This window comes from Oryza sativa, chromosome 10 (assembly GCF_034140825.1).
Source record: "Oryza sativa Japonica Group chromosome 10, ASM3414082v1".
NCBI classification, from domain to species: domain Eukaryota; kingdom Viridiplantae; phylum Streptophyta; class Magnoliopsida; order Poales; family Poaceae; genus Oryza; species Oryza sativa.
In genome coordinates this window covers 21,817,515-21,842,374 of record NC_089044.1, presented here as the reverse complement: position 1 = coordinate 21,842,374, position 24,860 = coordinate 21,817,515, and the positions used below count along the sequence as shown (strand labels likewise).

Genomic DNA, 24,860 nt, shown 5'->3' with positions numbered 1-24,860 from the left:
ATGCGAAAAACACACACTAGCCTGGAAGATCTGCTTAACTTCAGTGCAGATCCAAAAACTTGCTTTTAGGTTCATGAGCGTGCTAGTTGATTTAATCCTGCAATCAACAAGAAACAAAGACGAGAAAAAACACGGTTAAATCCATAAACGATAGCCGATCGGCTAGTTGCCGATGACACATCATTTATCTTTAAGCCGATGTCATATTGGAATCAATCGGCAGTTATAAATAAGCAAGATAGAACTAAATCTACCCGATTGGCTGTAGATATTTAACGATATACAATCCTTCTGTCGATATATATTTAAATCAAGTGATTGGGATAGATCGGTCGCCATGCCGAGACAGTATAAATCACTTAGATCGAAATATACATTAACATAAAGATTATAAACGTTTATAGCATAGCCGATTAGATAGATCTAGCATGTATCGGCTAATACTCCGATACTACTCTATATTAAGATATTAGAACAGGTAGAATATATCAAACAGAAGCCTAATATACTTTATTGCAATAAGATCTTAATATAAAGGGCAGATCTAGCATGTCAATTAAGCATATAATATGTAAAGCTAAATCAGGTAAGATCGGCTGAAACCCCGATACTAACTCTCTTGACAATCATAAAACAAGCTAGATATCATAATTATAGATATTACTTAATAGATTGAACTCAACCGATTCAGCATTAAGCATAAAGACAAGTATAAGATCTAGGCAAGATGATGAAAACCTCTAAGAGATGGTAGATACACGATACAATCTAGATTAATAGCGAAACATAACTCTACCGATTGCTTCCTAACAATAAAGAACCAGCCGATAACAAGTTATATGGCGCAACTAACAAAGATTACAGCATGTATATGATAACTCAACGAATTACATAATCAGGATTAAAGTGTCATAGAGATGGAAGCATTAACCCCGAGAACGCAAGCCGCCATAACAAGTTTACCTCTGGTTGAAGATCGAATCGATGCAGTTCAACCCGAAAGTAAGAACTCGTCGAAATAAAACGAAAGTAAAAAGGGTGGCGATGCGCCGAGATTGTATTGAACTGTTGTTAATTGATTACATGGGTTCGGGCTCTATTTATACCCGAGATACAAGATATGCCCTTGCCGGACACGACACTTATCTCTAACAAACTCTAAGATATCATAAATCTTTGCGGCAGACTTTTGCCAAACATATATATAAGGAAATTATACAAAATATTCTAATTAATAGATACAATTGCCTATCCGAGAGCTTTATCTCCATTATGGCAATCCTCATGAAGCACACCAACTGATTCTAGAAGCATCTCTGAAACCATTGTCATCGGAATCGGCTGCATCACCTCTATCGGCTGTATTGGCTGTCCTCTGTCCGATCCATCTCAGCCGATGCATACTTCAGCCGATGCCTTCGTAGCCGATGCATACTCTGTTCTTCGAATCCATCTCCTTGTTGAATCTGCCTCGATCCCTATGCCGAACCTAGTTCACAACTTACCAATTTTGGTCGTCAACAACACTCTAGATTAGTTTTGTGATCACTTGCCTAAAGATACCCGAATCATTATTTTTCTTTTCTAATATAGGATAAAACATTCAAAAAGACATATTTACCCTTGAGCAATTGTGCAAGATTTAATTTTGAATAAATATTGGCTGAATTTGAACATATTTTGCAATATTTAGAACTTATCCTTAATTACCGAAATCAAAAGTTGTTTTAAAATTTAGAACTTATCCTTGAGTAAAAATTTTTGTGCAATTTTTCATACTACCTAGTACCAAGAAGGTATTAAATTTTACATTAAAAAATGTGTTAACTCCTGATATCTTCTCAAGGAATATAAAATCACTCTAGAACTAAATTGTTCTACCCCAAATGTCGCAAATCTAAAGTATCCCAAAGTAAATTTTACCCAAACTTACTCCCTATCATCCTTCCACTTCCCAACCACCCATAATTTAACGATGGACACTACATTTTTTTTTCTCATCATCCTTAACTACTAAGCCTATCAGACAGGGTAATAACTCGGCTCATTGGGACAATTATCCTCAAAGGCTTTTGGCTTATTGACCACAACCAAAATTTAGGTTCTGAAACTTAATTTCAGTTAATTTTGAGGTTTTTAATCTTAATTTATTTTCTAACATTCGCTTTTAAAATCGCTAATAAGAACACACATATATACAAGTTTTTTTTATAAATTAGTTTTTTTTTCTTTATATTTTCACGGCTTATTAGTCATACATCAAACAATCAAACAATGACAACGTAAGAGGGTGAAAAAATGTACATGAGGAAGCGACGACGATGAAGAGAAAAAATTGGACAGTTGCAAGCACGCCTGTCCAAGATGCAGCAGCCGGCAAACATAGGCCCAAAGGGGGAGGCATATACAGCTCAGCCCACAAAATGATGCAACAAAATCGTTTTTAATCGAAGCAGTTTCTCTATCCTTATTACAAGTAGTTTCTTTTTTCAATTAATTAAACTGTAATTTTATAACCCGTAATCGTTCAGTTTGTAATCTCTATAATAATTAGCTAAAACTTATGTGAAACAAAAGTCGGAATGAATTCCATTATTGAAAAAGAAACAAACACGTTTTTCATTCGTCAGGTTTCTTTGCATTCTAGGATCTGATTGAGAACTAAAGCATATACTTTTGTTCTTCAATTCATATGCTCACCTTCTCTGAATTGGTAATACTGTAAAATACCGGTACCTTCAAAGCCGCTGAAAGATACAGATTTTTCTTTGTTTCGAGAGATAAATACGTATTACTACATAATGCACCTCATGATAATGAAGCCCGGAAATAATACTCCTTGTAGCCGGCCGATGGCTCGACCTACTTGTCTCCACACACGAACATACTCCCTCATTCCCTAAATGTTTGATGCTGTTGACTTTTTTAAATATATTTAACCATTCAAAAACTTTTGTAAAATATGTAAAACTATATGTATACATAAAAATATATTTAACAATGAATCAAATGATAGAAAAAGAATTAATAATTACTTAAATTTTTTGAATAAGACGAACGGTGAAATATGAAAGTCAACGGCGTCAAACATTTAGGGATGGAGGGAGTACATAGCAACTCTGACAGGCCGGCTGCACACTTATAAATATACAGTTCCTATGCCACACTGTCTTGCAAAACCCAAGTGAAAGAAACATTCAGGTTTCAGCAATGAAGGTTCAGACTTCGTCACCTTGCTTGCTACTCCTACTTGGCTCTCTTGCACTGGTTACACTGACACTGTGTGGCCCAGCTGCTTCTGCACGGCCTGAAACGGGCAGCCTCGATGCATCAGCCACGGCGGCCATGGAGTTGCAGGAGCTCGACCGCGTGATGTCGCTGCCCGGGCAGCCGGCCTACTCGCCGGAATTCAGGCAATACTCCGGCTATGTCACCACTGACGAGTACCTTGGCAAGGCACTCTTCTACTGGTTCTTGGAGGCCACTGACAAGCCTGACGAGAAGCCACTCGTCTTGTGGCTAAATGGAGGTTAATTACCAAGTGCATCTATCTCTAATTAATGACAGCTGGGAATTCTGGTTAATAAAACTAACTGCTGAAATTTGAAGAGAGAATTTTAGCTTAAAAGTGTAACCTTGTGCTGTTTGAAATTGCATTTTGTAGGACCTGGATGTTCTTCCATTGGGTTTGGACAGGCACAGGAGCTAGGGCCATTTCTGGTGAAGAAAGATGTGGCTGAACTTGAGCTGAATCCATACGCATGGAACCAAGGTAATTACAGTAGTTAAACCAGTAGTAACATGTCACAGTCAATCTTTTCTTGATCAAAACACAGTGGTGGAAATGGGGCTGGCTCACTAGCTATATAATAATTTTGAGTAAATTTAACAAAACTACAGATACTTTAACAAAACTACAGATTTAAGATGGAGTATCAATAAATGAAGATTAGTTAGCAAATTTATCACAAAACTATAGGTTTAGTATCAATTTAATCACAAAACTGTAACATTTACAACTCTAGCATAGTAGTGCTAGATATTTAAACTCTAAAATCTGTAGCTTTGTGATAACTTTAATATTAAATATGTAGTTTTGTGATACTTAACTTTAAATTTGTAGTTTTATGATAAACGTGTCGCTAAATCTGTAGATTTGTGATACAACACCTTCTATAGTTTTGTGATAGTTTAGTAAAATTATCTTTAGTTTTGTGAAGTTTACTTGATGATCTTTTTGACTTTTTCAGTTGCCAATTTGCTGTTCCTGGACTCTCCTGCTGGTGTTGGGTTTTCTTACACCAACACATCCTTTGGAAAAGATCCACCAGGAGACAATTCCACCGGTATGTATTTGACAATCACATAACTAGTAATACACAGACCCGAGATATAAACCATTTCTATTATCTTATAAAAACATAAACTGTATAATGGCGTACTCACATTCAGAAAAAGAAGTACTCCATAACAGATGAGTTTTATGAATGATTTGCAGCATATGGTTCATACACTTTCCTGATCAGGTGGTTCCAGAGGTTCCCTCAGCACAAAATGAAGGAGTTCTACATAGCTGGAGAGAGCTATGCAGGTCTACCAAACTTGCTCATTATACTAAATCATGATTAATTTGCTCATGGATGTGTACTAATCTTTGTATGTTTAACTAACATTTCTTGCCACCATGCAGGACATTACGTTCCCCAGCTTGCTAATGTGATTGTGGATCAGAACAAGATTGCACCTAAAGAAAATTATATAAACTTGAAAGGCATCATGGTATTCCCCAATTGCAATATCCCTGCATGGCTGCATCTAGCAATTGGTCTTTTTTTTCAGAAAAAGAAAAAACTAAACTAACAATTGATTTGTTATATTAATTTCATCATTTGCCTTGTGCTTATTCCAGATAGGAAATGCTTACATGGATGGTGACACGGATTTGCTAGGAATTGTTGATTCTGCATGGCATCACGCACTCATCTCAGACAAACTTTACAGTGACTTTCAGAAGTTCTGCAACTTCAGTTTGGTTGATCTGTCTAAAGAGTGCAACGCTGCAATCGATCAGTTCAACGCTCTCTACAGCATCATAGATATCTACAGCCTTTACACCCCTCGATGCGAGCTCGGATACCCAAACTTCAACTCGTCGTTTGCAGCACAAATCGGACGGACCAGCAGCCGTGTAAGCAACCTTGACTTCAGTAATAGCTAAGCAAAAAATTTCTGAGTCATTTTCTCTCTGCATATCATGTGTACGATCGTTGATCAATGTGTGTCTGTATGTTTTTTAATATTTTCATGTGCAAAAGTTTGATTTCCTGAAGATACCAATGGGCTATGATCCATGCTCGCAAACGTACGCGACTGAATATTTCAACCGTAAAGATGTTCAGAAAGCTCTGCATGCCAATATCCCTGGAGCATACTCCCTTTGCCAGTAATCTCTTATCTCTGCTCAAAAATATGCTTTATATTGCGATCAGGGATGCAATTGTGGTGTCTGAACATTGTTCATGTGACAAATTTTGGCAGTAATTCTATCAACCGAGCATGGAACGACTCTGACATGACTGTCCTTCCAATCGTCAAGAAACTCACTCAATCAGGGCTCCGGATATGGATTTACAGGTGAAGTTTCTGTCATCAAGAAATGTTATTCCTGTAATGGCCATGAACATTCTAAGTACTAGGGGAACTCTTAACATTGATCTGCCAAGTCAAACATGTGATTCTGATTACTCTGCTCTTTGTTCATCATGATCGATGTCATCGGTCCATTTCTGAAGAAGTTACTGACATCCATCCAAATTCACCATGATTTTTCTACTGTTGTTTTGGGATGATGAGCAGCGGCGACACGGACGCAAGAATCCCTACAACCTCAACCAGGTACACGCTGAAAAAGCTTGGCCTGCCCATCAAAGAGGACTGGTCGCCATGGTTCCATCACAAGCAGGTACCGTGCATACTAATTCAGAAGCTGAACAAGTTCAGAAAAGTTATGCTGAACTAAACAACATTATCCAATGCTGCACATTACTCCTAAATATATACTAATATTTGCCTGCTTAGCCCGTGTTTAGTTGCAAAATTTTTCTTCAAACTTCCAACTTTTCCATCACATCAAAACTTTCCTACACACACAAACTTTCAACTTTTCCATCACATTATTCCAATTTCAACCAAACTTCCAATTTTAGCGTGAAGTAAACACACCCTTAGACCAATTGGTCTGGCTGATTTTGATTGTCGTGTGCCGTTTGCAGGTTGGTGGGTGGAGTGTGGTGTTCGACGGACTGACATTTGTCACGGTGAGAGGAGCCGGCCACATGGTGCCATCCATCATGCCAGAGCAAGCGCTTGAGCTGTTCAAGTACTTCCTGGCCAATCAGAACCTCCCATCCAAGCCATTCTAGCCATCAAGGATACATCATACATGCATGTTTCTCAATAAAAATCGTCAATCTGATGAATCAGCATGATTGATGTATTAGTGCTACTTGCAAAAATAACGGTTGGAATTTGCAGAGATGGTGTCGGTGCTGCTACTTTGCTTTCGTTCTTTTCTGATATCTTCATTCAGATAACACACTAGCACAACAAAATAACACGCCTAGTACTAAATTATATAGAGAAAAAAAAACCATCTACCACTTTAAACTTTAAAACCAGAGACCAAACCCCCTAAACTTTGCCGAACTAATTTATATTACACATGAGGTGATTTTAGACGGTGGTTTTGCATATTTCGATGTTTAAAAGAGTGGTTTTAAAAAAACGAATACAACATATTTATATATCGTTAATCCTTGGTTCTCAATTTATGTTTTTATAGTGATGTCATACTACTATTATGTTGGTATTCATTTGTAAATGAGAGCAAACAAGGGAGTAAAAAGAAATATTTAGGTGGAAATTTTTGGAGGTTAGATATCCAGTTTCAAAGTTAAGAGTGGTAGATGGACTGCCAATCAAACTTTAGAAGGGTATTTGGACTTTTTTTTTTAAAAAAAAAGATTAATATAGATTAAAGGACGTGTATCCTCTACCATAATATTAGGTGTTGTTGAGTTACTGGCACGTGGACCCTCAAGAATGATATTATCAACGGGTGATACCCGCGGACCGTATTCTAAGGGTATTGGGGTACGCTGGTACGAGGATCTACACGATACGACATCAATCACATAGGAAACAAAGATTATACTGGTTCAGGTAATATCCCTAATCCAGCTTATATGGGATTATGAAGAAAACCACAGAGAGTGCAATAGAGAACAACATAATCCTGAAATTACCAACGAGATCTTTGTCGAGAACGGCTCGACGGGATCTATCGGCGAGTTGACTTCGAGTCCTCTGGATTGCTTCTGCCATGGTGGGTATCTTGCGCTGAATTCTATGCTTTACCCCCTCCAAGGGCCTTGTATTTATACCACAGATCATCTTGGTCTCCAAGTAGAACTTGGAGATACCTGTCCTTGCACGATATCGAAGAAACCCTTATCTCCTCTGAATAGGACTCTAACACTTTCTATTCAGGGAGACGAATTCCTTATAGATCAGTCGATTTCCCTAATCTAGATGTAACATTCCCATATACTTGAGAGTATACCGTATTCCTATATCTCACAACCTCAAGGATAGGAGGTTTGCCTTCTAAAAATTTAGTGTAAAATTTGATACCTCCTAGTACCTAGGTACCAAATTTAAAATAGAAAAAGTGGTACCTCATGATACCTCCTCAAGAACCGTAAAATTGCTCTTGTCCGTATCCCTGACAGATACCTAACAGATACGATAGAGAAAATGACAGGATTTGAGTTGAGGATTAATATATTGGAGGGTATATGGTTCGACGATAGGAATTGTAAGGTTGACATAACTCGAGAAATTACGTCCCCTTTTGGCATGGAGGCATTTTAGAGGAATTTCGTAGGAAACAAACTAATTTTTGAATTTCTGCGTTTCAAAGGAGTCTTAAGATATGATATCAATTAATCGTAGTTAGTCCTGCCATACATATAATTTATTTTCCATAACCATCATTGTGGTAGCATTGTGAAAAGCCTTGAACTTGTACGAACAACCAACATGCTCCAACGAAAACGACGGGCACCAGCCAAGAACTCATGTTCTTATACTGCAGATCTCAAAACTGTTCAGCGGATGATGAAACAATGGTCTCTTAGACAGACTCTGCGCATTGCATATGGTGTCATGCATGCATGGCATGGCAGCATATCGGGCATCGACGATCGATATTGGCATGAAGCGAAGCCATCGATGACGAAGTAAAACGTCTTCGTCCTCAGCTCCGACCAGCCGATCGATCGATCGAGAGCGCTCTCCGATGGCTCCGGCTTTCATTTACCACCACCGCCGGCAGCGGAGACGGGAGACGCAGGCGAACAGACGACAGACAAACAGCATTGATCAGATATTCAGAAATTCAGATCATCAGCGACGACGCAGAAGAACAGCGTTTTGGTCTTCTGAATTACTAATGATCATCCCCTTCTTCCCCGCGCCGCGCAATCATGTCGACCATTTGGACTAGAGTATGTATGGTTGTTGTTCGGCTCTCTCTCGTCGTCAGCTCGGCTGCAGCCGGCTCTCACATGGCTTAGCTGAACTGCTGAAGCGATCTCCATGCTTGCATCGCATGCCATCGCATTGCATGCTCTGAAACTGCGTCAAAACTGTTGCGAAACCGGCGTCCAAACCGGCAGAGATTAGTACTAGCAGAGAGTGGAGTACGTAGCAGCATTGAAAAGGCAGTTAAAGAAAATCTTGTTTTTCGTGGTATAGTAGATTGCGTCAAGTAATCTATACTCCCTCCCTCCACAAATTTTTGACAATTTGACTTTTTATAAAAACTAATTTTACAAATAAACCGTGGCCAAAACTTATTTCAAAAATGACTTTTTTGTTCAGCGCCAAATCGTATGGCGTTGAATTTAGACACTTCAGCGTTAAATAGCACGGCGCTGAATGCACGTTGGCTCACCGACTCAGCCTCCTATCCACGGTGGCACGGCATTCAGTGCCAGTTGACGTGGCGCTGAGGTGTCTAAATTCAGCGCCATACAATTTGGCGCTGAACAAAAGGGTCATTTTTGAAATAAGTTTTGGCCGCATTTCATTTGTAAAATTAGTTTTTACAAAGGGTCAAATTGTCAAAATTTGTGCCCTCCCTCTGTCTAATAATATAAATAATTATGTTACATTTTATAAACATTACGGAAGTGGCAAAATGGCATAACATGATGCAAAAGGTGGAAGGCGAAAAGATAAATTAGTATAAGGAATAAATAAGTATTACCTCCGCTCCACAATATAGCATGCTAGTACTTATACCACTGATTTTAAGTTCTTAAAATATGTAATTTGTCTTTATAATTAGATATTTGCTTCGGTCCAACAACAAAGTATGTCGAGGTATCGGTATCTCAAGATACTAAATTGTTTCTAATCGTTGAATTTAATAATGTTCATCCTGCTCAGTTAGATCCAACGATCCGAAACATTTAATAGCGATAAGATTTTTTTTTGACCGGAGTAAATCTCTTATAATTAATCAAGTAGATATTCCATGACGGCAATTCGCTAAATGATCTAAAATCGGCCTTACAAAACAAGTGACAGAGCGACAAGGGTGGTGGTGGTGGTGCGTGTCATAGAGAATCGCAGGGGTGTGGCAGCTTGCAGAGGCCATGATGCGCCGTGTGATCCGCTTGGTTTTGGCCCTGCACTGCACGCCATGATGAGACTGGTGCTGTGCCTGACTGCCGCCTCTGTCTCTGCCTCCTCCTCCTCCTCCTCCTGCTGCTGCTAGCAAGCAAAGCGATCGGAGTTTATGTCCGGCCAATGCCAACTCGTGCTGCCTCTGCCACTGCTTATGTATCAACCACGCAAAATTCACTAGTGCTACTACTCGACTTTTGTTTACTGCAATTTTGATCAGAGCTTGGTGATATTCCTTTTCCTTTTTGCATTTCTCTGTGCTCGGCGATCGATCGATCGATCGAGCAACAACTTTTTCAGACTGGAAACGAAATAGTATTCAATGCTGCAAGTGTAACGTTGCTGTGAACATGCTGCGCAAGATTTAATTCCAAACAGACATCCGGTACCATGTCGTTGCAAGATCGATCGACTGATGGATGACCATGAGAGGTACTCCAGCCCTAGCCCTAATAAACCAAAGTCAAAGCCAAAATTTAAAATTTTCGAACTTAATTTTAAATTTGGTTGTAAGATATTTTTAACATAGTTTCTATTTCATATATAAAAGAATTAGCTACAAATTATTTTTTATTTTCTAATAAATCGTTTTAACTTACTAGAGAATATGGGTAATCGATGAGAACCATAGCTTAGCTGCATCAGAAATGCTATGAACATACAGTGGCTTTGCCTGTCTTTGCAGGAGGCCGGTGGATTCTTTGATACCCAAGCTAGCTTAGCTAGGTTGAAGAGACCAAACATTTTTCAAACTCTACAGAGGCGCCTCTACTGTGCCTTGAGTGAGATCTGCAAAAATTCTGCAGTGAGTCAGGCCAGCTAGAGCATGCAAAAGGAATTTTTCACAAGCAGCCAACCACCCCCACCTCGACTGTTTGCCGTTCTCATTGTACAGCTGATCCATTTTTTTACCCTCATTTGGGGGGTGACAACATCAGCACCTCTCCTTAATTTTTGTTTTTCAGATTTCTCCATTCTTGGTTTGACTGAACATGATTCAGTTTCTTCAGTGCTTACTCCAATATTGGAGCATGAAGCTTAGTTTGCATCAGTTTCACTTTGATGTCAATTCAGTATCACCTTCTTTTGAAAGATTCATTTTTTCTTTCAAGAAAACCTCTGAAAAGAGGCAGGAGTTCATGATTTTTTTCATTATAGAAGAAGAAAGTTGGCCAATTTATCAAGGGAAACCAGGCCCTTTTATAACTATACTGTTAATTGTAGAAAACTGGTAAAAACCTCCATGGAGAAAACAGCACAACTGCCCGATGAGGTGGATAACGAGCTAGCTCGCCTTGTTAATCCTTGGCTCATTTTTGCAGCTCGGCTTGTTAACTTTAACGAGCTAAAGGCATAGTTCGGATCAGAATCTTTTAGATGAAGCCCTTAACAAGGACACAACATCAAATATGTTATCAATGCCTACCACTACCAACAAACCGAGACTAGGTTTTTACATTAAGGAAAAAAATAGAATACACCACGATCAACGCCTCCGAAGAGGGAAACGGTCGAAATTAAGATTCATATAATGCTGGAACAATTGTTCATATGGAGTTCTGTTGAGCAAAATGTCAGAGTAAATCCCCTATTACTACACACACTTGCAATGTGGAGGACAGTCCAGGTGGGTGTACTGTCAGGGCAGTGCAGATGCTTGGCATGCTTCCTCCCTTTCCTCATGTCCTCTTCTCCCCTTCTTGGGGTCAACACTTCTGCCCCGATTTCATAATTATCCCTCCTGCGGCAAATGGCATGATCACATCTGAAGACGCCTGAACAAGCTCTTTTGTCTCCAACCTTTTGTCTCTTGCTGCCCTCTCTCTCTCTCTCTCCCTACGCCCTGCGAAGAACAAGATCAACAGTCCATTTATTGAGCACCTCCTTGTTTTGTCGAGTGTTTGGATGCAGCCATATATAAGTTCAGTCCTATATGTCTCTCTCTCAAGAGTTGACAAGGTGTGTGTGCATGCGTGTGCATCTTTCTCTCTCTATTTCTCTGAAGAACTGAAGAACACTGAAGACTGAAACACAGGTTATATATATATATATATATTGGTTGGTGATCTTGAGATGGCCATGGTGAGAGGGACAATGGTGAGGAGGGAGAGGATCGAAGGAGTGAGGCAGTACAACAGATCGAAGGTGCCTCGCCTGAGATGGACGCCTGATCTCCATCACTGCTTTGTTCATGCCATTCACAAGCTTGGAGGCCAGCACAGTACGTTCTTCAGACATTCAGTCTCTTCTTGTTCTGATCTAGGAGTATATATGTGTTTTGCTGTCACTTCTCTTTCTTTTCTTTCTGTCGTTCAGGTAGTGATTAATACTATGGTTGATTGTTAATTAACTAGTAGTTTGTGTGCTTTGCAATGTGCATTTGTATATCGATCCTACGTGATTGATTCAGAGGCTACACCTAAGCGAGTTCTTCAGCTGATGGGAGTGGGAGGACTCACTATATCTCATGTCAAAAGCCATCTGCAGGTTTGTGTGCGTACTATATATTTTCTTCAGTTTCTTACAGTATATGTATTGTTCTTGGTAAAATATATGTTTCATTGGGTATTGAGTCTCTTATTTTTCTAAGATGCTCTTGGTATATCAGTAGTTAATGATGTTATTATGTTCAAAGCAGATGTACAGAAACATGAGGAATGATGACCTAGGTATGCAAGGTACTCCTACAGTCCAGTGTATTAATTAACAAGTCTAATCTTGTGTTTCATGTAATGGACCTGCAGTTAGACATACGTAGGACTGTATCCTAGATAGACATTATTGTACTGTGAGATAATCCATCTATTTAAAATATAATAACTTAGTACTAGATTAGATGTGTTATATTACTACGAATCTGGACAGGTGGATGTGTCTAATCAAACACTGGATTACTATATTCTTATACGGAGGGAGTAACTATGTACCCTATTAATGCAAGCATTATCAAAGAAAAAACTCATATATTCCTTTCTACTGATGATGCTAATAATCATAAGCTCATAATTATGCACACTTCTTCCATGCACAATACATGGAGGTAGTACAACATTATTTCAAAGAACAATAAGTATGTTTCAGATAGTTGTGCTTGCCTAATTGTTTGGCACACTGTTTAACAACCATGCATATGTATGTATATTCTGTGTCCTACAGAAAAAAGCTTCCAAATAGCAAAGGAATGCTACAAAAGTTTGTGGTAGTACTTACTCCTATTCTTCATGCATGCACACTTTCACCTAGGAGTACTATGAATGAAAATGTTTTTTGATAATCTTGTGAGCAGGCATTCAGCAGATGGATGATCAGGAGCAAACATTTGCAGGAGGCATGCAAATTTGGACAGATATGCAGCTGCAGGATCATCATCATGAGTGCAATGGACCCTATTGCAGATGCCACTCCTCATCAAAACATGCAAAGGGCTCACTGCTGCTGCTACACCACCACCACCAGCAGCAACAGCTGCAAAGGTCACTGCCTTTTTTTCTTTTTTGGCCCTTTTCCGGAAGAGGATTTTGATCCCTGTTTGCATGTCACTCAAATGGATATAAAAAAATTTGAAAAAATTTAAGAATATGTATTAATATGTGATATATCACTCCACAAATATGCAAGTAAAAATTCAACTTCTATATCTCGCAACGAAAAAAACAAATTTGACTCTGAATATACGTTAACTAGCTGCGGTTCAATTTGTTTTTTTCGTTACGAAATGTAGAAGTTGAATTTGAACTTGTATGTTTGTGGAGTGTTATATTACATGTTAATACACCTTCCTAATTTTTTTCAAATTTTTTATTACCATTTAAGTGACATACAAAAAAACGAGGGGATATCCCCTCCAGGGATTAAAACAGTTTCCGCCCTTTTCCTTTACATTCTGATATCCATGTATCAATGCATGCCTTGCTAATATCCATATGGCTCACCAGTCACATCAGGAACCATTCTTTCAGCTTGGCTCTCTCACATGATGACTACAGTACATCACCTATTGTGACACTGCAGAACTTTTCATTCCTTTTGCATGCTGAGCTGCTGACTTGGTAGTGTTCAGTGTATCAGATATTCCTACCTAGCCTACTTGACAATACTACTCCATGCTAGGACTATGTTGAATGTAGGAGTATAGCATGATAATCTCTGCATGCATGCCTAGAATTAGAAAGTGAGCTAGCTTTGAGAAACTTCACGTGTACTCCTATGGTATATAATTCCTACTATCTCCATCCCATGAAAAGTTTATTCTTAGCCCTTCCCATTTGTCCCAAAATAAGTTTATTTCTGAGTAACCAATACATCACAGTTTGGGAAAGTAGGGTATAAATGTACTAGGAGTAAAGAGAGGAATAATTATATTAGGATTTGATAAAGTGGGGGTATTATATTTTGTGTTTTATATTGGTACGTGTGGAATTGGTGAAAAATATACTCCAGTATTGACAGGGTTCGAAAGGAGTACAGGAACAAAACTCATCTATTTGCGGACTAACTGGAGGTACATAAAAGGATAGAAACAAAGTTATGTTGGGCCAAATGGTGGAGGCTAAAGTGATTCATGTATAATAAACACTTTCTAGGATGGTACTATATCGTTCTAAAATATATACTCACTCTGTCCTAGTATACTGGACGTTCTAGCATAGTTGAGCCAAATTAAGCTTAGGTGAAAATTACCATATAGCTCTAACTGGAGTACTAGTTACTTCGAATAACCATAATGAGTAGTCATTTCAAACCAAGAATACATCGATCTGTTGTTCCTGCCACGTTGGAATCATGGATGAGCTGCTGTTCCTGATAACCCGGTTAGTAAAATTTGAATCGTACCTTGCTGCGCCGGTCCCACATCTATGCTCCTTGCTAAAACGTCAAGCATTGTGGGACAATGGACAGGAAGTAAAATGTCAAATATACTGGGACGGAGGGAGTAACAACTCCTAGCTATGTATTTAGACAAGTACTCCAGTAGTTTGGTTGTTATGTGGGTGGAGGTGAGGGAGGAGAAAAGTGGAGGATTTGGGTGCTTAGGGGGATGACAGACAAACAAAATGGTTAGGGACGGTGGAGGAGAGGCAGCGTGAGAGAACCAACACCGGACTTAAGAAAGAAGATAATAGTAACGGTGTGATCCGGCGAAGACAAAGGGAGGAGGTGGGGTGGGGAGCGGCCAACGAACCTCGGCGGAGGGTGGTGGAACCCAGACGGTGAAGTGGGGTAGAACGGTAACTGCAGCGATGATGGATGAATGGGGGAGAAAGTGAAAGAAGAGAGATGGATAAGGCTTATAGGATGTAGCACGAGTTTTAGAGCAATCCTAACCGTCAAAAATAAAATTGACTGGTGTTTTACACGTTTTCAGTTAACTGAAGACCGCAGGGTCCCACCGTCCCAATGAATAGCAACATTACCAGATTATTCAGCTGTGATATTAATTCGAGATATCATCTTAAACACTGTGCAGTGTAACCTCATACTAGAATAGTACTATAAGAAAAATAATTTCGTTTGCACCAATGCAGGCCAAATGAGATGGAGACGAGACGAGCAGAGGCGAGCACCCAAACAGGCTTTCTCAGAAGCCAAGGAATATGTGAGAGGGACGTGTCCTCCGGCCTCCCTGTCCCAGCTGCCTACTACTCCTACTACACGCCCATGGCGCACGGCGCACCACCTGCCGCCGCAGACGGTGCCGGACACGACGACCCGCCAAGGCTGCTGGGCCTCGTCGTGATGGCGACGACGACAAGGCGTGGCTCTCGCGAGGTATATTTACAGCTACTCCCTCCATTTCAGTTCAAAATGTTTTAAATTTAACTAAGTTTATAGACAAATATAGTAATATTGATAATACTAAATTAATTTCATCAAATCAATAATTGAATATATTTTCATAATAAATTTATCTTGGGTTGAAATTGGGTTGAAAATGTTATTATTTTTTCTACAAACTTAAAACAGTTTGACTTTAACTAAAGTCAAAACATCTTATAAATTAAAATGGAGGAAGTATATAGCTAGCTCATCACTGAAAAAGTGTTTGTGTGTGCATTTTTTTTTTGTCGTTTGGTAAAGACACGAATATTAGAGAATAATCTAATATTAAATAATTAATATTAAATAATTAGAAGGGGTGAGGCTTCGAGTTCAAGTCATCTAGCTCACCACCTTATGCAGCTAGCCAGAAAACCCCCGGATGTTTCTCTTGTTTATCGTTTGGTCACTGCAGCATATCTTCCTCTCCTAGCTAGACTCAATCACTCAAATTAAGTGCAATTTCTGCAGGAGCACAAGGCGACGCCACCACCGGAGAACGGCGCGATCAGGCACGGGAGGAAGGCCAGGCGTACGACGGCGGCGGCAGAGGAGGAGGAGCGTGACGGCGACGGCGACGAGCTCTCGCTGTCACTGACGCTGGACTCGGGGCTCAGTTGCCGGAGCAGCGGCGGCGCCGGCGCATACTGCTGCAGCGAAGGCAGCAGCAGCAACTGGCTGATCTCGTCGCCGTCGTCGACGACGAGCCTCGTCGCCGGTGGCTGCTCGCGGCGGAGTACTCCGGCCATGCTTAGCAGCGTCGTCAGCTTGGACCTGTCCTTGTGACCGTACACCTAGTAGCTTCGTGTCCATGAATGTTCGTACGTACAGCATAGCAGCTAACAGCTACTCGTAGCTAGAAAAATTTGGAAGAGACGGTGTAATGTATGTATTGGGCCGCTTGAGTCTCCACTTCCAAGTGGAAATTTTGTCATGGACTCTTGGCCCGTCCGGTTGTTGTAGATCTCAGCCCGGCCCAGTTAAATTTTTTTTATCACATCGATTTTGGCATGAATGGATCATTTATTTAAGGGAAAATTGGAATGAGTACCCCGCGCGTTGCTGCGATACTTTTATATGATAAAAGAAAACTTTAGGCACAACATATATCTAGTCAGTTGTATACCTACATTTGTACTATCTAAATTTATACATACTTCAAGCGCCAGGTACACTTGATTGTTGTTATTTAAATACACCTTGCAACTATTAAAAAACTTACAAAAAATTCAATAATTAATAGCAAGATGGAGTTACGCATTTTCTGATGCTTGCTTCAACTGAGCCAGGTCGTTGGAAAGGAAGATTGTTCATTCATCCATGCTAATGAACTTAGGCTGACACGCATCATTCCGATGCTAACAAAGATATAGGCCTGCTATAAAATTGCAAGTAAACTTTAATTAATACCCGATAATAAACTTAAAGAATCATTGCTGTATGAATGAATATCATAGAAAAAATAGTGGTCGTATAGGGAGCTTAGTTGCTCATTGCCATGAAGCAATATCAACAGGATCAATATCCATATAAGCAGTAGAAAAACTGAAGAACTTCAGATCACGGTGAGCAAAAACCAATCAACAAAGAACACATGAGAAAGAAAGAAAATAGCAACGTGAATATTTATGAGTAAAATAAAAAAAATAATTTAAATTGTAGGCCGAGGAAAGGAACACACCACAAACCAAATTACCATGAAGAAATGACTGTAGCATGGCATTGACAGCATAATACATCAAGAAAACCATCAGTAATTTGAAGAGATCACAGCCATTGCATCCACTGGTATCACAAAGAATATGTTTTGATCCTATACGATGGCTAAGACATGCCATTGTGGAGATCAGGCATATAAATAGTGAGGTGAAAGGGTAGATGAAAGGAAAGGTCGAGTCAAGAAATGCAATTGATGAATATATGCATGTAACTGTTTAGTTTATTGGTGGTAGTAATTAACATAGAAAATTAAGCGATGCATACAACACAATTATCATGGGAGTTAATTGGTTTGGGGCCTGCCTCCTCGCTGGGCTAGACTCACTTGATAGATTGTGGTCTGCAGACTGAAGCTATATCTAGACTAATCACAGCCTTGGAAATAAAATCTAACGGTGGTAAACAATTTTGGTAACGTGGATGCACCACAAAACAGAAAAATAGTAGTAATTGCAGTTAGTGGGGATCAACTTTATAGGTATATAGGATTACTTCATATATTCTAAAATATAAACAATTTGTTGGAAATTTGGTCATAATTCGGCATATTTTAATCCAAAATAACAAGATAATAAACATGATATTTACAATGGGATTTGATCCAGTGATAGTGGTGAATGTAATCAACATGAGCATGCTTAACGTTGAATAAGCATCAATAATCACATAATAACACAATGTTGACATTGCGATGAACATTAACAGTAAAACTTCTAATTGAAATAATGTAATAAGGTTATACCCCAACAATGGTCCTCTGCTGGAGTTTGAGGCAGTATTGCCTCCGTTGGTGTTGACGGGAGTCTCCTTCTCCTTGTCTCTAGTGTTTGACATGTTGGTGAAGGTGAAGTTGATGTTGACGAACAGTGAGTAGTCGCGCCTTGCGCTCCCAAAAACCTGATCGCCCGCCCGTCTGTGCAAACGTCGCAGCAACGCGTGGTTTCGGAGGCCCACTCTCCCAACGCATGTGCACACACTCGTCGGGATGGGATTACCGTAGCAGCAACAGCATTGGAAAATGGATGAAAGTGTGTCTTCCTCTTTCGCGGGAGATCAAATCCATTCTCATTTTATAAGAGGAATGGAAGATAAAGAGTAAGAGTCATGGAATAGGAAGAGGAATAGAATAACTAATTCTCATCAATTAGCCATCAACCATCCTCCACTACACAACCATCACCAATGGAATAGGAAGAGGAATAGAGCAACTAATTGTCATCAACTAGCCATGAACCATCCTCCACTATACAACCATCAACCATCCATCAATTAGGACTAATTGATATAAATTACCAATTCCCTAATCAAATAGATTAATTCTCAAAACTCTTCATCCCATTGATATCCTATAAAAGAATGAATTCACATGAATTCCTAGCATAATGAGCCTTGGAATTTATTTGATTTAATTGATTTAAATGGATCAATTACCCAATTAAATCTAACACAATTTTGATCAGATGAGACACATCCTAATAATACGAACCTACACAGAGAATACAAACTAGCATCAGGAGCACCTGTATCTTAGCATCAGCACCTATAACCTAACTACGGTTCTCGGATGAGGGGAGGGATGATTCAGCAGTGTATTTAGGCTGCTTTTGAAAGAAAGGCTTGGAATGAGATCTTTTTCTGACCCGAAAAGTATAAAGAGTCATTAGCGCATGATTGATTAAATATTAGCCAGTGTAAACCTAGAAAATGAATTTATTTAATTTTTAGAAAAACTTGCATATGAAATGTTTTTTTAATATAAAAATACATCAATTAATAGTTTAGAAACCATGCCCATGATGAAAAAGGACAGAATAGCCTCTCCAACTACTCTTTACAACTCAGCCTGATCGGTAAGGAAAATTCAAAATTTGCGAGGAATTCGCTGGTTTGAGTCGCTAGTCGTAGATTTTCTGTGATTAATTTTACAACAACAAAAAAGCCAGGAATGATAGCGATCCATAAATTTATAGAAATACCCTTGTTAGTTATGGTGAGATTTACAAAGTAGTCCTTTTTCTTTTGCCGCTTTGCCTCCCTCCCCTCCGTCCCCATCAGATCCTCTCCGGCGGCCGGAGATCAGGTCGGCTCCGAGCGGCATGCCGGAGAGATCCTCCCACACCTCAGGCTCCGCCGCCGCGGTCGCCGGCGTCTGCGGGGGGTTGGGGCGGCGACCCCTTTGGTTGCTCCTTGAAGGCTCACATGGCCATGTGCTCCACCAACAATGGCGGCAGGATGCGAGGAAACCGGGCACAAGCTTCCTCAGATCAGGTCAGGTCCCAACAACTTCTGAGGAATCGCTTGTTTTTTTTTTCAGAATCTTCTGTCTTGAAGCTGCTGATTGAGTTAATTGACACCAATAATTTGGCAAGGCAAATCCATTGCAATTGGTCAAATATTCAGGCAAGTTAATGTACTCAGGTTACTGAACTGTATTATTATATATGCTAGCAAACAAGGAAAAACATACATGATTGCCTCTAGGATTTAATTGAAAGAAGAATGCAATGATAAGTGGAAGTGCAGCAACCAAAGCCTTTCAAATGCTGTAGTATTCGAGTTTCTCTAAACCGAAACTAATAGATGAAAAAGTTCAGAATATCTTCTGTTATGCATATGTTCCCATAGATAAGTTGTTTCTGAACATAGAAGGTGGTTTTTCTTTGCTTTGGTATCTCAAGAGGAAGCATAGCAGGAAGTAGATTTTACAAGACAAAGTGAAAACTCTGAAGTCTGAAGTAGAACAAAACTGATCAACTATTATAACTGGCACTTGTACCAGAATATGAATGCTGGTATTGGTCAATTACATTGTGAACAACCAAATGCTGGCGCCGGTACAGATAAATCATCGCCTCACAAAATGATTAGCCTACACCTCAACAAAATTTCAGTAATTCTACACAACTTATTTCGAACCTATAGCTGAAAGAACAGAGCAAAACTTTCAAGGACCCAACAGAAAAACAAGATCATACAACCAAAGTTACCAGAGAAGGCAGGTTTTGAGAACTCAGGCATTACTGTCAAGAGCTCCCTTTAACATATGCAATCCTTCCATCGAAATGCTTCTTCGTACTCGAAATCTTGGGACCTCGATCTGAGGTGGTGGGTCTGATGAGAAGCACACAACCACTACAGTTAGGTTGTCGCATGAGTTCCGTCGCAGAGCCTCTTGAACTAGCTCTTGCGAGCATCTTTCCGGATCGTTGTGTGTCATCAGCTCTTTCCTTACCATTGTGACAGCGCACTGGCTGGTCATCACATCCCAAAGCCCGTCACAGCCGATTATTAAGAACTCATCTTCTTCGGTGAGTCTAACCTCCTGAAACTCTGGCTCTGCAGTGAGAGGGCTTATGGACCCTTTGGAACCTTTCACGTGCCAATCACCAATCGCCCTTGCTACAGACAGCTGACCATTGAGATAGCCATCAAAGACAGTACCACCAAGGTTCTCGATTCTGATCTTTTCGCTTCTGCAGCTGGGTTTATGGTCTCTTGACAACTCAACAGCTCGGCCTCTCTTCCCTAATACCGCTCGACAGTCTCCTGCATTTGCAACGAGCAATGTCCTGCCATTCAAATGAGGTATATTCACCATAATATGCAAAATGATATAATTGATCTAAAGATTGTCAAGCAACTAAGGCAACACAACCAACTTATTAAGGAGCAGGAAAGAACTTTGCGCTTTGTTGTGATATTGGACAATGAAGCAATAAATGTGAAACAGCCAAAAGCCCGTCTAGCTCAGTCGGTAGAGCGCAAGGCTCTTAACCTTGTGGTCGTGGGTTCGAGCCCCACGGTGGGCGATATTGCTTTTTTGTTAAACCTTGTTATGTTGAGCTTTCTTGCAAAGTCAGGTCAATATATGGTATGTTCTCTAAAGAAAATATGAAATAACCAAAAGCCCGTCTAGTTCAGTCGGGTCAATATATGGTATGTTCTGTAAAGAAAATGTAACAGCCAAAAGCCCGTCTAGCTCAGTCGGTAGAGCGCAAGGCTCTTAACCTTGTGGTTGTGGGTTCAAGCCCCACGGTGGGCGATATCGCTTTTTTTTAAACCTTGTTATGTTGGCTTTCTTGCAAAGCCAGGTCAATATATGGTCTGTTTGTTATGTTAGCTTTCTTGCAAAGCTGGGTCAATATATGATCTGTTCTCTAAAAAAAAGTGAACTAGCCGATGGATGAAAAATGAGAAAGGAGTTATTTCCATTCACAAATCAGCTAAAATTGTCGAACCTTGTTATGTTGGGCTTTATTGCAAAGCCGGGTTAATATATGATTTGTTCTCTAAAAAAATGTGAAATAGCCGATGGATAAAAAATTATTTCCATTCACAAATCAGCTAAAATAGTATCTAATAACTAATTGAAGTTGCAGAAACACCTCATAATTGAGTCAGCTTGACTTTAAATGCTAATACTCATTTCTCTGCCACTAGTGGTTTGGATACTAACTAGCAGAGGCTACTGGATTACAATATGATGTCATGAATGGAAAATTTCAGTACAGACTTGAGAAACTTTTCGCATTAAAGTAGCATCGATTAATGACTCAATAGTGCATTGTACCACTGGAATAAACATTTGAGATACTGGCGTTAGAATTTACCTGCCAAAAATAAGTGCTGTCAATGCTGTAGTCCCAGAATTGCGGTCAAGAGAATGGGAATCCGCAATTGCATGATCAGCCCTCACAAATGCACTCCTGATTGCCTTCTCTATGCTGCTGGGGAAGTGACCATCCTCAATTATGAACCTCAGTAAGTTCTTCCGAACAAAACAAGCAGCGTCCGTACCACCATGACCATCAAACACCTGTAAATTACCCCCAAAAAGTTGAACCTATTAAACATCTGCTGTGAAAACTCCCGTACAGAATGAAAAATAGTTAACTGAAAATCTCAAATAACAACATGCATGCTCCTTTTATATACAATGCATAGTTTAGCATATTAAAATTCAACATCTTGCCCACTCTACTATGCTTGACAGTCTACCGTTTACCGATAATATTTTAGTGTTCCATGAAAAGAAATTATATGCTGATTAGTTAACATTTTTGGGGGTCACAAAGGCTATTGCACATTTGCACAACCTAATAAGAAAATTTAAGAGGAATTATAAATGCTCATAATGAGCTGATTCGCCTGATGCAATCATTCCCACCACGAGTACATCATCATCAACCACACTAATATGCAATTATTTGCACCATGATGTGTACGACCAAATGAGCACACCAAGAAACTATCATGGCAACAATATTACCACTGGCAACGGAATAAATCATTGGTCCATAATGAGCACATATATTGCTGAATACTGAACAGCAAGCCTCCAAAACTTTGATGCAAATGCAAACCAACTCACCCCGTAGAAGGCACCCGGTGCAGGGATCACAGGTGTACGCACTCCCAGGTGCTCGATGAGGTTATCGACGCACACATGCTCGTCCTCCATGTACGATTTGGTACCGATATCGGCGCAGCTCCCGGAACGGAACACCGGCAGGAAGCCAGGGCGAATGTCCGTGGGCGAGATCAAGCTCAGCGTCCCCGCACCCAGGTCCTGCAAACAAAGCAACGAAAGAAAATGTCAGAAACACAATATTGGGAGCCAAATTCTCTGGACAGGGCGATAGGTAGGTAGCGAGGATGATTACGAATTCTGCGGTTGCGGCGGCGATGCGAGCGCTGCTGGCGCAGTGGCGGATGGACGTGAGGTGGTGGCGCGGCGGCTTGCCGCCCACCGGCGTGCTTCCGCCGCTGCTGCTACCCGGCGGGGTCTCCGGCTCGACGCCTCCGCTCATGATTCACACTCTTCCGTATTCGTATTCTGCTCGGAAACGAAACCATTTTAAAGAGGAGAAAAAAAGAAAAAGAAGATGCAGCTTTTTCATTGGCCCTGTAAACAGAAGAACGATCAGCAAAAAAATCGTTATAATTTCTTTTTTTTTGGGAACACAGAAACAGTACTTTTTCGATTGGTCATCATTCGAGCCGTACCGAGACGAAATCGAGCGAGAAATAGAAACATCAATCGCATCAATAACAGGAAAGAAAAGAAAAGAAATGAAATGAAATCCGTTTCCAAATCACCAAGAACCACGCCATTTCGCAGCTCCCGCGTTCGAATACAAAGCCAAGAATGCCCCCACTACGAAACCAGAAAAGATCCCCTTATTTATTTATTTATTTTTCCCCCAAACAGCAATCAGGAATCCAACCCAAAGAACGCAAGATCAGAATCAGATCAGAGAGGCCGGATGAACAACGGGAAGCAGCTAGCGCTCACCTCCGGGGGGGAAACGGCCGTCGCCGGCGTCGGAGAAGCTGTGGCTGCGGATGCTGCGGTCAGCAGCGATGGCGGACGGCCGGAGAAGCTGGTGGCGATGGGAAGGAGAAGGAGAGGAGGAGGAGGAGAGAGAGAGAGAGAGAGAGAGAGAGAGAGAAAGCTCGTGGATTTGATGAGAGAGAGAGAGAGGCTGTGGAGGAGGAGTTGGTCGTGCAGGTTCGTGTGATCCCATCTGCCGCAGCTGTGCACGGCTGGATGTGCCTCTCGCGCGCGCCCCCCCGTGGGCCCCACCTCCCTGACCTGTGGGCCCCACCATCCCGCCGACATGTGGGCCCCACCGGTGGCATTGCCTCCTCTTCCCTTTTTTTTTGGGTGCTTATTTCTTTTTCTCTTTTTGTGAGAGTACGTGCTTTGGATTTGGAGGGGAAAATTGCGTGTGGATATTTTGGTTGTCTGTCTCGAAGCTTATAGCTCCTTTTTCTGCACCTTTTCTCTGCATGCTTAGATTTTTTTTTATTCAGCCAGAATTCAGACCCTGAAAGTAGGCCGAAACTATGATTATAAACTGACGTGTGTTTTGGATAGTGCAACAGAAACTTTTTTTAATGTCAGTTGCTTCTCTGTCAGTTAGCTGTAATACTACCAATACTAATTAACATTAGAAGAAATTTCTTTTTTTTTTTTTGCATAGGGTCAGTTAGATTCATTCTGAAGTGACTGAGAGTGGAAGCCACACCCACACATGCTTATCGGCAAGCAAGCAAGAACTCTCCTTTTTGACATGAACAGTGTTCTTCCACTTCACCCTATCTTCTACTTCCTCCCGTGGTGCCTTGTCCCTCACTCTCCGCCTTCTCCTGCCCAACAAAATCCTTCGTCGAGATGTGCTCTGCCGATCTGTAAAAATGCTAGCTTTAATCTTCATCATCAGTAGCAGCAAAAAAAAAGGCCCTTTTTTTCTTTAGTATCAGACACGGTGTAAAAACTAAAAAGCCATCTGTTTCATATCCATCCAAGCAGTGAAGTACTTTGAGTTTATGTGTTTTTTGCTGTATTGGTCTGTTGCACAATCCATGGCGTGGAAAGGGATCGATCCCATGTCAGTTTAGTGCAGCTGACAGTGACACGAAAGGAATTGGTGTACTGCCGCTGCATTTCAGTCTGAATTATAATCTGAATATATGCGTGATCCATTTCTGACCGACCAGAGGATGCAGTGCACATTGCCTGCCTCTTGTTCTTCTTTTTTTTTTTGCCTTTTTGCCAACCACTAGGC

At 40.5% G+C, this 24,860-nt stretch overlaps 3 protein-coding genes and 2 non-coding genes across 7 annotated transcripts; 4 read left to right on the top strand and 1 right to left on the bottom strand.

Moving 5' to 3' along the window:
• Positions 1-3,210: 3,210 nt before the first annotated feature.
• LOC107276311 (serine carboxypeptidase-like 34) lies at positions 3,211-6,422 on the top strand. Its single transcript, XM_066304959.1, has 10 exons — positions 3,211-3,529; positions 3,665-3,755; positions 4,251-4,346; positions 4,527-4,591; positions 4,691-4,779; positions 4,910-5,188; positions 5,316-5,443; positions 5,539-5,634; positions 5,857-5,962; positions 6,273-6,422. The coding sequence occupies exons 1-10, from the start codon at positions 3,211-3,213 to the stop codon at positions 6,420-6,422; spliced, it is 1,419 nt and encodes a 472-aa protein (XP_066161056.1).
• Positions 6,423-11,498: 5,076 nt separating this feature from the next.
• Positions 11,499-16,567, top strand: LOC112936623 (myb family transcription factor MOF1-like). Of its 2 annotated transcripts, none has more exons than XM_026020769.2 (6): positions 11,499-11,974; positions 12,164-12,240; positions 12,392-12,431; positions 13,040-13,226; positions 15,279-15,522; positions 16,042-16,567. In XM_026020769.2, the coding sequence occupies exons 1-6, from the start codon at positions 11,827-11,829 to the stop codon at positions 16,354-16,356; spliced, it is 1,011 nt and encodes a 336-aa protein (XP_025876554.1). In that variant the 5' UTR covers positions 11,499-11,826; the 3' UTR covers positions 16,357-16,567. The 2 variants fall into 2 exon arrangements, with proteins under 2 accessions (XP_025876554.1, XP_025876555.1); XM_026020770.2 differs by having other exon boundaries at positions 11,710-11,974; positions 12,392-12,422.
• A 3,458-nt stretch (positions 16,568-20,025) lies between these two features.
• On the bottom strand, positions 20,026-23,814 carry LOC9268727 (probable protein phosphatase 2C 47). Of its 2 annotated transcripts, none has more exons than XM_066304896.1 (5): positions 23,585-23,814; positions 22,953-23,194; positions 22,661-22,858; positions 21,900-22,105; positions 20,026-20,858 (listed from the first exon to the last, which is right to left on the bottom strand). In XM_066304896.1, the coding sequence occupies exons 2-5, from the start codon at positions 23,097-23,099 to the stop codon at positions 20,300-20,302; spliced, it is 1,110 nt and encodes a 369-aa protein (XP_066160993.1). In that variant the 5' UTR covers positions 23,100-23,194; positions 23,585-23,814; the 3' UTR covers positions 20,026-20,299. The 2 variants fall into 2 exon arrangements, with proteins under 2 accessions (XP_066160993.1, XP_015615053.1); XM_015759567.3 differs by having other exon boundaries at positions 22,953-23,125.
• Positions 21,026-21,098, top strand: TRNAK-CUU (transfer RNA lysine (anticodon CUU)). The gene has a single exon. It is a non-coding gene; the product is annotated as a tRNA-Lys (tRNA).
• Positions 21,259-21,331, top strand: TRNAK-CUU (transfer RNA lysine (anticodon CUU)). Its single transcript has one exon. It is a non-coding gene; the product is annotated as a tRNA-Lys (tRNA).
• Positions 23,815-24,860: the final 1,046 nt, after the last annotated feature.

Bases quoted from the DNA above. Each gene is read 5' to 3' on its own strand.
- LOC112936623 (XM_026020769.2), top strand. From the start codon at position 11,827: ATGGCCATGGTGAGAGGGACAATGGTGAGGAGGGAGAGGATCGAAGGA. The intron at 12,241-12,391 runs GTTTGTGTGCGT...TGTTCAAAGCAG, and splicing joins ATGTCAAAAGCCATCTGCAG to ATGTACAGAAACATGAGGAA. The intron at 12,432-13,039 runs GTACTCCTACAG...TCTTGTGAGCAG, and splicing joins TGATGACCTAGGTATGCAAG to GCATTCAGCAGATGGATGAT.
- LOC9268727 (XM_066304896.1), bottom strand. From the start codon at position 23,099: ATGAGCGGAGGCGTCGAGCCGGAGACCCCGCCGGGTAGCAGCAGCGGC. The intron at 22,859-22,952 runs GTAATCATCCTC...CTTTGTTTGCAG, and splicing joins CCGCCGCAACCGCAGAATTC to GACCTGGGTGCGGGGACGCT. The intron at 22,106-22,660 runs GTGAGTTGGTTT...GGTAATTTACAG, and splicing joins CACCGGGTGCCTTCTACGGG to GTGTTTGATGGTCATGGTGG.
- LOC107276311 (XM_066304959.1), top strand. From the start codon at position 3,211: ATGAAGGTTCAGACTTCGTCACCTTGCTTGCTACTCCTACTTGGCTCT. The intron at 4,347-4,526 runs GTATGTATTTGA...TTTCCTGATCAG, and splicing joins ACCAGGAGACAATTCCACCG to GTGGTTCCAGAGGTTCCCTC. The intron at 4,592-4,690 runs GTCTACCAAACT...GCCACCATGCAG, and splicing joins AGCTGGAGAGAGCTATGCAG to GACATTACGTTCCCCAGCTT.